The following is an 11,624-nucleotide window of genomic DNA, read 5'->3' on the forward strand; positions in this document are numbered from 1 at the left end:
ACAAGGGAAAATCTAACCATAACATACTCAAGCAATCATATCCACATAGCAAGAATTTGTACTAGCATGCAACACAAAATCATAAACTCAGGCTTAACCTAAACATGCTATCCTACTACTGTCTAAGCAGCACTATCATGCAGCTCAAAGCACATATAATAGGCACATAAGGCATCCTCCCTAGATCCTTAGTCCTAATCTAGCATGCTGTTCTACTAACTGATAATCATAACATAAACTTGTATGGGTATTTTGGCACTACAAGAAAAAGACCCTTTTACGACGCGCAAACCACGACGCTCGTTGATTTATGTTACGCAACAGAGAGTGACATTAAAAAAGTGTCATCTCTTCAAAAAATTTACGAATTTATATCACGCATTATTGCATGCCCTTAAATTAGTGTCTAACAAAAAAACACGGAGGGCGCCTCTATCAAAATGCGTGTCGTCTAAGGATGTCGCTTTATAAATTTTAATGTAATGCGCGTTCCATCCTTTAATAGCCAGGGGGAAAATGAAATCCTAAAATATTAAAAACCCCACCTTCCTTTTTTCTCCTTTCCCTCTTGCCCTAATTATCGACGCCGCCTACTTCTTCCCTCTCACTTCGACCATCGTTACTTGCTATTCCCGGTAGTCCGTCGATCAAGGCAACAGTAGATTTGCCTTTCCATGTAAACCCTAGACCTCATTTTCAGGTTACATTCTATGATATGGGTTCATTCATCCGGAATCAACTACCATCGTCGATCTGGTATGTTTTGTTCAATTTTTTTGTAGAAGCTTTGGAGATGGTGGTTTGTGGCGGTGGATCCTCTGTCCGAAAATACCTGATAAGAACCCTAATTCTATTTCTTAATGAGCTATATCATTACCTATAAGTTGAAGAGTTCGACTTATGTCCGTGTCGATGATCTGCTTCCTCCTCCAATGAGAGTGTTTTGGGCGGCTAATATTAACCTATTTTGTGGATGTGGAAGCAGCTTGGCTGCCTATCTCACCTCCTTAACCAATTGGAAGTCGGCCGCTGCCCATAGAAGACTTCGCTGGTGGGTTTCTCTCCTAGCTTTGCCACCAGCTGTTTCTAGCTTTTCCAGTTGCCATGATCGGTGGCTGAGTCACTCTGGCGAACATCTCTCCATGTTTTTCTTTATTTGCTACACTGACTTGAGAATAGAGCTTCATATTAAGGTTGGTGTCTTCTGTCTTCCTCTTTCTCTCTCTAGAAGACCTGTATAAGCATCGGCATGGAGAATTCTTGTTGTTTAATTGCAACCATCTGCGTATCATCATGCGCCTTCTTCTTACATCTTATGCCTTTTGCCGTTTGTTGATTTCATCATCGGTATATGTTCTTCATCAATTTACAAAAAAAAAATCCCCCAATTTGTCCTCGATCAAACCAAGCAAGGTGATGGTAAACATACTGTTACCTAATTTCTTTCAAACATCATTAATCTCAATGATTGTTCTTCATCTTCATATGCTGCTTAATCGTCTTTTGATTCAGGTACTCTTATGTTTCAATTTGTTAAGTTGAAGGTGAGGAGACCACGTTGATAATGGGCTTTGTCTCCTTCTTCTCTATATCTTTCATTTTGTTGTTAATCCTTCTTCTTCTTCTTCTTCTTCTTCTTCTTCAGGTTGATGATTATGTGTTTATGTGGTCTCAAAACCTCCTAGCCTTTCACACACATAATCTTACAGGCATCTACTTGAAGGTAAGAAGGATCTATCATTTAGTATTTTTAATAATTTGTTCTTGTTGCTTTTGTTGACTAGCTTAATGCGAATTTATGTCTATCTTGATTTTTTAAGAGATTTGGAGCTTTGGATTTGATGTTGAAATTAAAGAAAATAAATGATAGTAGGAATAAGGTAGAAAAGATAATGATATCTTGTTAATTTGTGACAAGCTTGATGATGCACATCAGGTGGTCGATGAAATGCTACAACCAAGTTTTATTTCTTCTTCGTTGAGTGAAAAAACCTAATGTAAGAATGAAAGGGATGAAAAAAGTGTTTGGTAAGATATAGTATATAAAATGGTCAGACAATGGGATACTCACAGAAGGGTTCGACAGTACCTAAAGTTGCTTTTAACTTGCAAGCACCAAAAACTCTTATGAAAGGATGTTACTGATGCTTCTCAGTTCTCATCGATTACAGGGGTAATTACAGAGTTAGTTTCAGAGTTAGTTTTCTCATTGCTTGAGTTTGGCCAACTAACACAACAAGTAAGTATAAAAGGAAATCTGATAACCTTTAATTAAGCCTACATATGCTTTCAACACTCATTTGAACTATCTTCAAATAGAAACTAAATAGAACACACATACATAGGATTTGAAGAAGATGTTTGAGAAGCTAGACCATGATGTAAATACGTAGACCTTTTGATGCAAAATCTTATTATAGTTTTTTTTTCTTTTTCTTTCTGCAGCAATGAAACAGAGCTACTAAGAGGAAGGTACTCGTGTGCTAATTAATCTTTAAAAACTCATATGTCAAAATGTTTTTAATAAGCTAGGTATTGTTTGTGGTACAATTTTGACTAATTTACATTGCAATGTCCCATTTTTTTGGAGACAGCAGAAGAAAAGTTAAAGTAACATATCATAAGTATTTTTGATTATTCATGTAAAGTAATATATTAAACGAGAGCAAATTATATGTTTTAAAAGCTATAAGAATTTAATACAACAAAAAAGAGAGAATAAAAATATACTAACGATCATTTTTTGAATTTAAAATTGTTCGGAATTTCTTTTTTCTTATACTATTTTGTTTCTATGCAGCTTGAATGGATGTACCAATATACAAAGATAAATGGATTCTCACTATTCAAATTCGCACTATACTCTTGAGGTAATATTTATTTTACATAATTTGCTGATAAAACATAAAATTAAGGGATCCTAATCTTTAATCTTTACAACCAGAGATAAACAATGACTCTGAATTTGGAATCAAGTCATTTTTTACAACAACGCAACAAACTACTCTGCATAACACCCATGGAGCTGCATTACCTTTGTCATCAACTTCAGCCCAATCAAGACATAATTCAGTATGTCTACTCTACTCCTTCTCTTTTTATTTACTTGTAAAACTTTAATCTGACATGACATGGTTGCTTAATGCTCTAAATGTATGACATGCAGTATGGGCCAAATAGTATGGGCCGCAAATACTTCTTAGTCTACCAAACTTTGTTTCATGCACTATTATGGTCTATTTCTACCCTGCTGATGAAACCCCTGGTTGCACTAAACAGGTTCGAATCACATTTTCTCATGTCGTTATCCTTAAAGAAATGATCTTTTCGAAGCTTACATCTGCTAATGTTGGATGCTTAAACATCTTTGGAAAAATTATTGTTGATTCTCGTCTAGAAAGTATATGAGTAGATAAACAATATTTGTTATGCAATCTTTAGGCATGTGCATTCAGAGACTCTTATGAAAAATTCAAGAAAGCAGGAGCCCAGGTTATCGAGATTAGTGGTGATGATGCAGAATCACACAAGGTAATAATAATAAGAATCAATCTCTAATGTTGCAATTATAAGCTTGGTAGATGTGTACACATATCAATTAGTACACCCATACACATGTATATCCATTGTTATTCTTGTTTTAATGTGTAATGAAGTAACATAAGTTTTTTATTATTGTCATAGGCATTTGCAAAGAAATACAGACTCCCATTTACCTTGCTGAGTGATGAGGGTAATAAAGTCAAAAAAGAATGGGGAGTCCCTTCTGATCTTTTTGGAACATTGCCTGGTAGTTAGAAAAGAATGGCCATCTGACCTCTCTCTCTCTCTCATGCCGAAGAACACAATTTGAAGGATTACCAATCAAGAATGATTGGTTATGGTTATGATTTAAAAGGCAAAGAAAAAGGCAGTTGAGGGTTTTAGGCCCACATGAACTGTCAAAGTATATTCTTGCTTCTTTCTGTCAGATGTTTCCAGTTATGTTGGTGTTTGGTTGCGTAGTCATGGAAATGAGCTTCAAATACAGAAATTATAAGAGCCAATGCATTTGTTCATGAGGCGTTATCAGGAGCAAGTGTCCATAACAAAAGCTTGGTACTGTTTTGTTTTTCTATTTCTATTTAATCTTATTATCCCTCTTAAATAATCTCTTTTCTCATTTATTTATTTATCTATTGATACCCTGTTGTGAAGTGTTGAAGCAGATTAACTAGACTATTAATTCAGATGTTCCATATGATGATGTTGTTGTAGGGTGTTTTATGGGATAATCTCCAACTTAGTGTTGCACAATATGTAAACAGTGATGCCCATGTATCTGATTCATCTCAACAGAATGTCAAACGAATTACTGGCCTTGTTCAACACCAAAAAGGCAAGCAAGGGCATATTCGGAAAAACTTATCTGGGAAGCGTTTTGAGTATACTGGAAGGACAGTTATCTCCCCTAAACCTAATCTAAAGATTACAGAGGTCACTCACTCTCACTCACTTGCTTCCCCATTTTTCTTTTTTTCTTTTTTATGGGAGTATTTATTATTCCAGGTTGGAGTTCCTATCAAAGTGGCTATGACTTTAAGCTACCCTGAGCGTGTTTCAGATCACAATATATAATTTTAACTCTTACATATGCAATGCCTAACTTGCTGTTTTTTGTTAACTCTTACATATAATTTTAACTCTTACATATGCAATGCCTAACATGGATGGGAATAAATATTTTCATGAGGTTAGGCTCTGTTTCTAGCCATGGAGTGTTCATCAAGTTTTTTTATACCGTTATTTTGGTATTATAAATCAAGTAACTATACTACTTAGGTTGCAAGCAAAACAGGTGGCCTTCCAGAAAAGAAAGAGGTCCTTCTAGAGGACCTGATCCTGTATGGCTAGAGCTTCACCATTCACATATAGCAGATGTATGACTCATGGGCTTCTTTCTTCTAGTTCTTACCAGATGCATTCGGAATTTTTTTTGATAAATCGTGCATTGCCAGGCTAGTGTACGGTTGCATGACAAGATGACAAGCTTTGTGTCCAAGAATAAAGCTGCACAAATGCATGGTTCAAGTTCTGTTTACATGTCTTCATATATCGCAATACCTCGGCTTTCTGCAGCTGAAGTGCTTTATGGTTCTAGTGAAGGTAAGTTATTGTTAATCTTAGATATTTGCAAAATAGGTTTTTTGTTGCTTTTAGTGTTCCTTTTATTGTATGTAGGTCTTATAGGCATTACTTCATTATGAAATGATAAGAACACTTATATTAGAGGTTTGTATATAGTCAGTTGTGTCAAGATGATATGCCAATGGTTAGAAGATCTGCCGCTACAAATTTGGGGAAATATACTGCTACTATGGAACCTTCTCATCTTAAGACTGAATTCATGCAAATATTTGAGGATCTTACACAAAATGGTAACTTTTTCTTACTTTAGTTATTTAGTGATACTTTCATCCAAGTGCTCTAATATGTAAAATGTTATCGTTGTTCAATGGTTCATGTTGTTAGTCATCTTAGAGATGATCATTTCTTGATTCCAATATCTATAAGCTTGAAACAGGTAATCATTACATTCATATATACATATACATGAATGGAAATAATGTTTGTGAGATCTTAACTATAAAATGGTTTCCTTTTGTTATATTATAGGAGAATCTACTGAATGATGAAATCAGTAAACTTAAGAGAGATATGGAAGCACAAGAAGAACATGTCCAAAATCGTGAAAAGGAGATGAATGCTTTAGAAGCTCGAATATCTAGTTATCGCAAAGGTTTCAATAAGCATAAGTCAAAAAAGAGACGAGCTTCATGATAAACGAATGTATATCTTCGTTCCTTTTTCTTTTTGATTGGAGTATTGTAGTATTTCATTTTAAACATATAAGATGCTGAATATAAATAAGTCTTTCTAGTAGCCCCACCCTTATCCTTTGCAACATAATTAATTACGACATTAGCATCTAATGTAATTCGGTTATGCATACAGTAATGAGGAAGAAGCAAGCCACTGTATCTAGAAGTTTTGGAGGAAACGAGACTCGATCAAAAAGCAAACACACAGAGAGTTTTTGGCAGATAGTAAGCTAGATAATGCAATTATATATGCTGCTTCTCTTGAGTTCATTTTTTTATAACATTTACTCACTATTGGAATAATTATTTGTATTTGACATATTAGTGAAATGAATTATCTTTGTTATTTATGGTATCTTATTTGTATGAAATTAAATTTTATGCAATGGATTGTATTTTTTGTATATGATATTTATTTTCTATTATGAGACATTAAATACAAATTTAATTTGAAAATTAATAAATCTATAAATAATTTTTTTTAAACATTTAAAATTATGATACACAGAAATGTGTGTCATCTTCATTTATGACATGGCCTTTCTTGACAGGGGCTTTCTTGATACGCATTGCGTGTCATTAACACGCGCGTCGTAAGGTTATGACACGCAAATGCGTGTCGTCTTCCTTTATCACAGGGCCTTCCTTGATACGCATTGCGTGTCGTAAATGCGTTTCGTAATTGCGCGTCGTAAATGAGCGTCGTAAATGCGCGTCGTATATAGACGACGCGCAAAAGCGCGTCGTCTCTCTTTATGATAGGGCCTTCCTTGACGCGCATTTGCGCGTCGTCTGAGCCTTTTACGACGCGCAATGAGCGTCGTAAAAGGCTGTTTCTCTAGTAGTGTGGGGTACTTACTTGAGCTCGGCTGATTGCATGCACCACACCCTTTTTCTCCTTTCAAAATTCTTTTCTTTCTGACTTCTTTTGCTTTTCTAAAACTGTTTTCTTTCTCAAACTGTTTTTACAAAACTGACTTTTCATTTGAAAACTTCCATACCAATTCCTTAGTTTGAGTTCAGACACACCCGAGAGTACGTATGATAGCTTATTTTATTTCCTTATTTTTATTAGTTTATTTTATATCTTTAGATCTTTTTATCATTATTGCATTGTATTTTATCTATTTTTCTTTAGTATGGATCGTACCGGGTGCTTTTTATGTTGCATGAGGAATTTTGTAGGGTTTTAGAGCTTGTTGCGGTTGCCGGTTGATTGGAGACAGGTTTAGTGGGCTCCCGAGGCATTATTGGGCTTGGCGCAATCAAAGAAGAAGAATTGGGCTTTGAAAGTTATTAGCTTGGATTATTTGGGCTTGTGAAGATGGATCATAATTTTCTAATTTTGGGCTTGGAGCATCCATTTGGTGGCTAAATGATGATTGGTGGATTCAAATTACATGGACAAGGGGGACCAAAGGAATCTTTGGTAGTGGAAGGGTGGAGTGGTGGAAGGAAGGACCAATAGAATTACTGCAACATTTGCGCGGGTGGAATTTTCGTCGCGCATGTACCCGCGCAACTGCCCAGTTTGGGCATTTTGGTCATTTGGCACACCATAACCTTTAGGGATCAGATCTAGAGGCTCATTCACGATTTTTCCACCATTAGAGACCTGCAAGAGGCGATTTGGAGAGCAAAATACTCAATTTCTTTCATCTTTTCAAGTCATAGGTAGATTCTTGATGCAAATTAATTATTGTTCTTGTTCTTTTGTTGCCATGAATGGCTAATACTCTTATTTGGTTGACTTTGGCTGAAAACCAATGAATGTTTGTGGGTTTTGAAGGATTTATGTTGATTATCAATTTATTCCATGTTTATGATTCTAGTTTACAATTCTTATGCTTATTTGATGCTTTGATCATGAGCTTAGTATTTGATTGAGCAATGGTTGATTTGTTTCATTGATTTTGCATTGGATCATTGAATTTATCTAGAACAAAGGCTTTATGATGGTAGAAATCATCTCTAGCTTATGAATCATAGATCCTTTATGGATGTGTAAGCATTTGACATCCTCTAGGAATTAGGGATTCCTTCATTCTTAAGGCTAATTGATTTCTTGGGGTTAATTGCTTCAATTGACCCTTGATCTTAATTAAGAAGGTGTGTTGTAGGCTTCCCCAACCTCCATACTACCTATGAGGAATCTTGGCATATCATGCTTAATGATTGCTATAACCAATTTGGGATGAAGGATAAGCTTTGTATAAGATCCTAATGATAAACACACAAATGTTCATTGTGTTGAATTGCCTTAGTTAACCAATTATTCTCAACCTTTGAGCATCTCATCAACTTGCTTAATTGCAAGGCTTTTAGTTATTCAAGTATTTTAGTTTTCAAGTAATCAAACCCCCCTTTTTAGTTTAATTGTAGTTAGTTAGTTTGATTTCACTAGTTCTATTGAATTGCATTGGTGATTGAATACAACCATTTCCCCGAGGATTGATACCCCTTTTTACCATTATATTATGTTTATTTAGCAATCAAAGGGTGTAATTCGCTTGGTGGGCTTGACATCCCATCAAGTTTTGGTGTCGTTGCCGGGGAAATTGGTTATTGTTATTTGATTGTTTATGCCTAGGTCTACAACAACCGGTGAACTACTCTACAATCCGGAAATTGAAAAAGAAGCAAAAAGATTGAAAAAGTTAGCCAAACAAGCAAAGCAACAACAACTCATTCAAGCTTCTTCTTCTTCTCCACTAATCAACATAGAAGATAAAGTTTATACTTCAAGTGATACCGATACCGAGCCGAATTCTCCGATTTTTGGTCAATCCTTTGAAGACATTCCTTTTGAAAACTACATAGCCATGAATCACACTCCACCTCACAATCCCAACCCAAAACCAAATAATCAAGATGCTAATACCCCACCCCATCAACCAAGACAACAACCACAAGAACCTCTCATTGATATGCCACCTTGGAATCAAGCCCCTCCTCAAAACCAACCCAATTATCAACCACCACCACAACCACAAAACCAACACTTCCACCAAAACAACCAACCTCAAAACAATGCTTTTCAAGTTCAACAAGTACATTACCCAAATCAACCCAATTACCAACACCCTCCAATGTACCAAAACCCAATGTATCCACCACAACAACTCCCTTATCACCAATACCCTAACTACCAACCTTATCCACCACAAATGAACCACCAATACCCACCCTATCAACAATATCCCAATTACATGCAACAATATCCCAATCACCCCAACCCACCCAATACCCCTCAAGATTTGACACTTAGACAAATGATGGAGACGGATGTTACTCACACACCTCTTGGTATTGTTTATCCCGCAAACTGTCGGGGAATTGAATTGAAGTCAAGTTTTATACATCAACTTACCAAGTTCCATGGTTTGGATAGAGAAGACCCTCAAAGGCATTTGAAGTCCTTTCACATGATATGTGTTAGCATGTTGCCCAAAAATATGACATTGGATGATTTCAAGCTAACCGCCTTCCCGCTCACATTGGAAGATAAAGCTAGAGAGTGGTTATTCAACTTATCACCGGGATCTATTCACACATGGGAATAATTACTCAAAGCCTTCACTAGCAAGTTCTATCCCACATCCCGGATATCAAGCAAAAGAAGTGACATTTTGGGGATTCGTCAAGGGGAGAATGAGACATTTCATGATTTTTGGGAGCGATTCAACAACTTATGTACAAGTTGTCCTCAACACAACATACCCGAACAACTACTTCTTCAACAATTTTATGAGGGTGTGAATGAAAAAGATCGAAGGATGATTGATGCTTCAAGTGGTGGTGACATCTTCAACAAGACACCTCACGAAATCCGATCACTTTTTGGCACCATTTCTCAAAATCAAAGGAACTTTGGGACTCAAAATGAAATGAAGAGAAGTTCTCTACAAGTGGTTGGTGAAGTTAGCAACACTCAACACTTTGAATCAAAGCTCTTAGATTTGACTAATGTGCTAAGTCAAATGGTGGTGGGAAGTGGTCAACAATTGATGGCGTGTGGCATTTGTGCAATGACGGGGCATTATACAGATAAGTGTCCCTCAATTAGTAACGAATCGGAAGATGTGAATGAAATGGGAGGATATCAAGGTCAACCAAGACCCATGGGATTTCAAAACAATTTCAACCCAAATTGGAGGAATACCCCAAACAACCCATACCCACCAAAGCAAAATCCACCAAACATTTTGATGAGACCTCAACATCCACAATACCCCTCCCAAAAACCTCCATATCCATAAACTTCTTTTAACCCTCCAAATTACCAACAACCTCCACAACAAGGCCAATCAAGTGGTAACCATCAAATAAGCCTTCAAGAACTCGTTACTTCTCTTGCTCAAAGCCAAAGCCAATTTCAACAAGAGACCAAGAACACCTTCTCAAACATTCAAGCACAAATCGGAGACTTGGCCACCGTTATCAACAAGATAGAACAAAGGGGTAGACTTCCATCTCAAACCGAGAAGAATCCCAATGTGAGTGCAATCACCTTGAAAAGTGGGAAAACACTTGGAGAAAGCAACCTCAAAAGAGTTTCAAGAGAAGAAGAAGATGAGGTTACCATTGTTGAACCTTCGAAAGTGGTAGTTCTTCCAAAAGAACCGGTTGTGCCAAACATTGGTGAACCCGACTCTTCCAACAAACCCATCAAACCATTGGTCATACCACCACCCTTCCCTTACCGGTTAGCCTTTTCCAAGATGATAGAGGAAGAAAATGAATTATTTGAAACTTTTCGCAAGGTCCAAATCAACATTCCACTATTGAAGGCTATTAATCAAATTCCAAGTTATGCAAAATTCCTCAAGGATTTATGCACCAAGAAAAGAAAATTCAAGGCAAATGAAAAGATTCAAGTCAATGCAAATGTGTATGCGGTTATCCAAAAGAAGTTACCTCCCAAATGCAAGGATCCGGGAATATTTTCTATCCCTTGTACCATTGGTGATTTGCATGTTGAAAGTCCTATGTTAGATCTTGGAGCCTCGATCAATGTGATGCCATATTCGGTTTTTCAATCTCTCAATGTTGGACCTTTGGAAGAAACGGGAGTCATCATTCAATTAGCGGACAAGTCAAGGGTGTCTCCAAGAGGAGTGTTGGAGGATGTGTTAGTACAAGTTAATCAACATGTTTTTCCCGTGGATTTTTATGTCATTGATCTTGAAGAGAATACTCCTTCCAAATCATCTTTGATCCTCCTTGGAAGACCTTTCATGCATACCGCTCACACAATTATTAATGTCCATAAAGGAAGATAACTATTGAGTTTGATGGAGAAACCATTCACTTCAATATCTTTGAAGGAATGAGGTACCCTAGCAACATTTCTCCATTGTATCAGGTTGATGTGATTGAGCCAATAAACAGGATAAGCCCTAATGTATGCACATACAAGATAATCATGGAAGATGAATGTAATCCTAAGAGGGAACCTCAAAGAAGATTGGATCCTCCAATGATGGAAGTGGTCAAGAAGAAGATAATTAAAAGGTTCAAAAGGTGCAAAGAGAAGAAAAAGGCATTTCATAACAAGCACATAACCCAAAAACACTTTATTCCGGGTTAAAAAGTTCTTCTTTATCATTCACGCTTAAAGCTATTCCCGGGAAAATTGCATCTCGATGGCATGGACCTTTTATTGTTATAAAAGTGTTTGATCACGGTGTGGTTGAAATAAAGAGTTTGGACACAAATCAGATATTCAAAGTGAATGGGCACCGCTTGAAACCGTTCTATGAA

The 11,624-nt window shown here is 36.5% G+C and overlaps 1 protein-coding gene across 1 annotated transcript; it reads left to right on the forward strand.

The window, feature by feature from the left end:
• Nucleotides 1-9,637: 9,637 nt before the first annotated feature.
• Nucleotides 9,638-11,143, forward strand: LOC145050957 (uncharacterized). Its single transcript, XM_078999121.1, has 2 exons — nt 9,638-9,968; nt 10,164-11,143. Exons 1-2 carry the CDS (start codon nt 9,638-9,640, stop codon nt 11,141-11,143), a joined length of 1,311 nt encoding a protein of 436 aa, XP_078855247.1.
• Nucleotides 11,144-11,624: the final 481 nt, after the last annotated feature.

The sequence above is a fragment of the Lactuca serriola genome, chromosome 5, assembly GCF_051521515.1.
Source record: "Lactuca serriola cultivar US96UC23 chromosome 5, Lser_US96UC23_V15, whole genome shotgun sequence".
NCBI classification, from domain to species: domain Eukaryota; kingdom Viridiplantae; phylum Streptophyta; class Magnoliopsida; order Asterales; family Asteraceae; genus Lactuca; species Lactuca serriola.

Coding starts and splice junctions, on each gene's coding strand:
- LOC145050957 (XM_078999121.1), top strand. CDS start 9,638: ATGATTGATGCTTCAAGTGGTGGTGACATCTTCAACAAGACACCTCAC. Junction 9,969..10,163: donor TGAAATGGGAGGATATCAAG/GTCAACCAAGAC, acceptor CTCCACAACAAG/GCCAATCAAGTGGTAACCAT.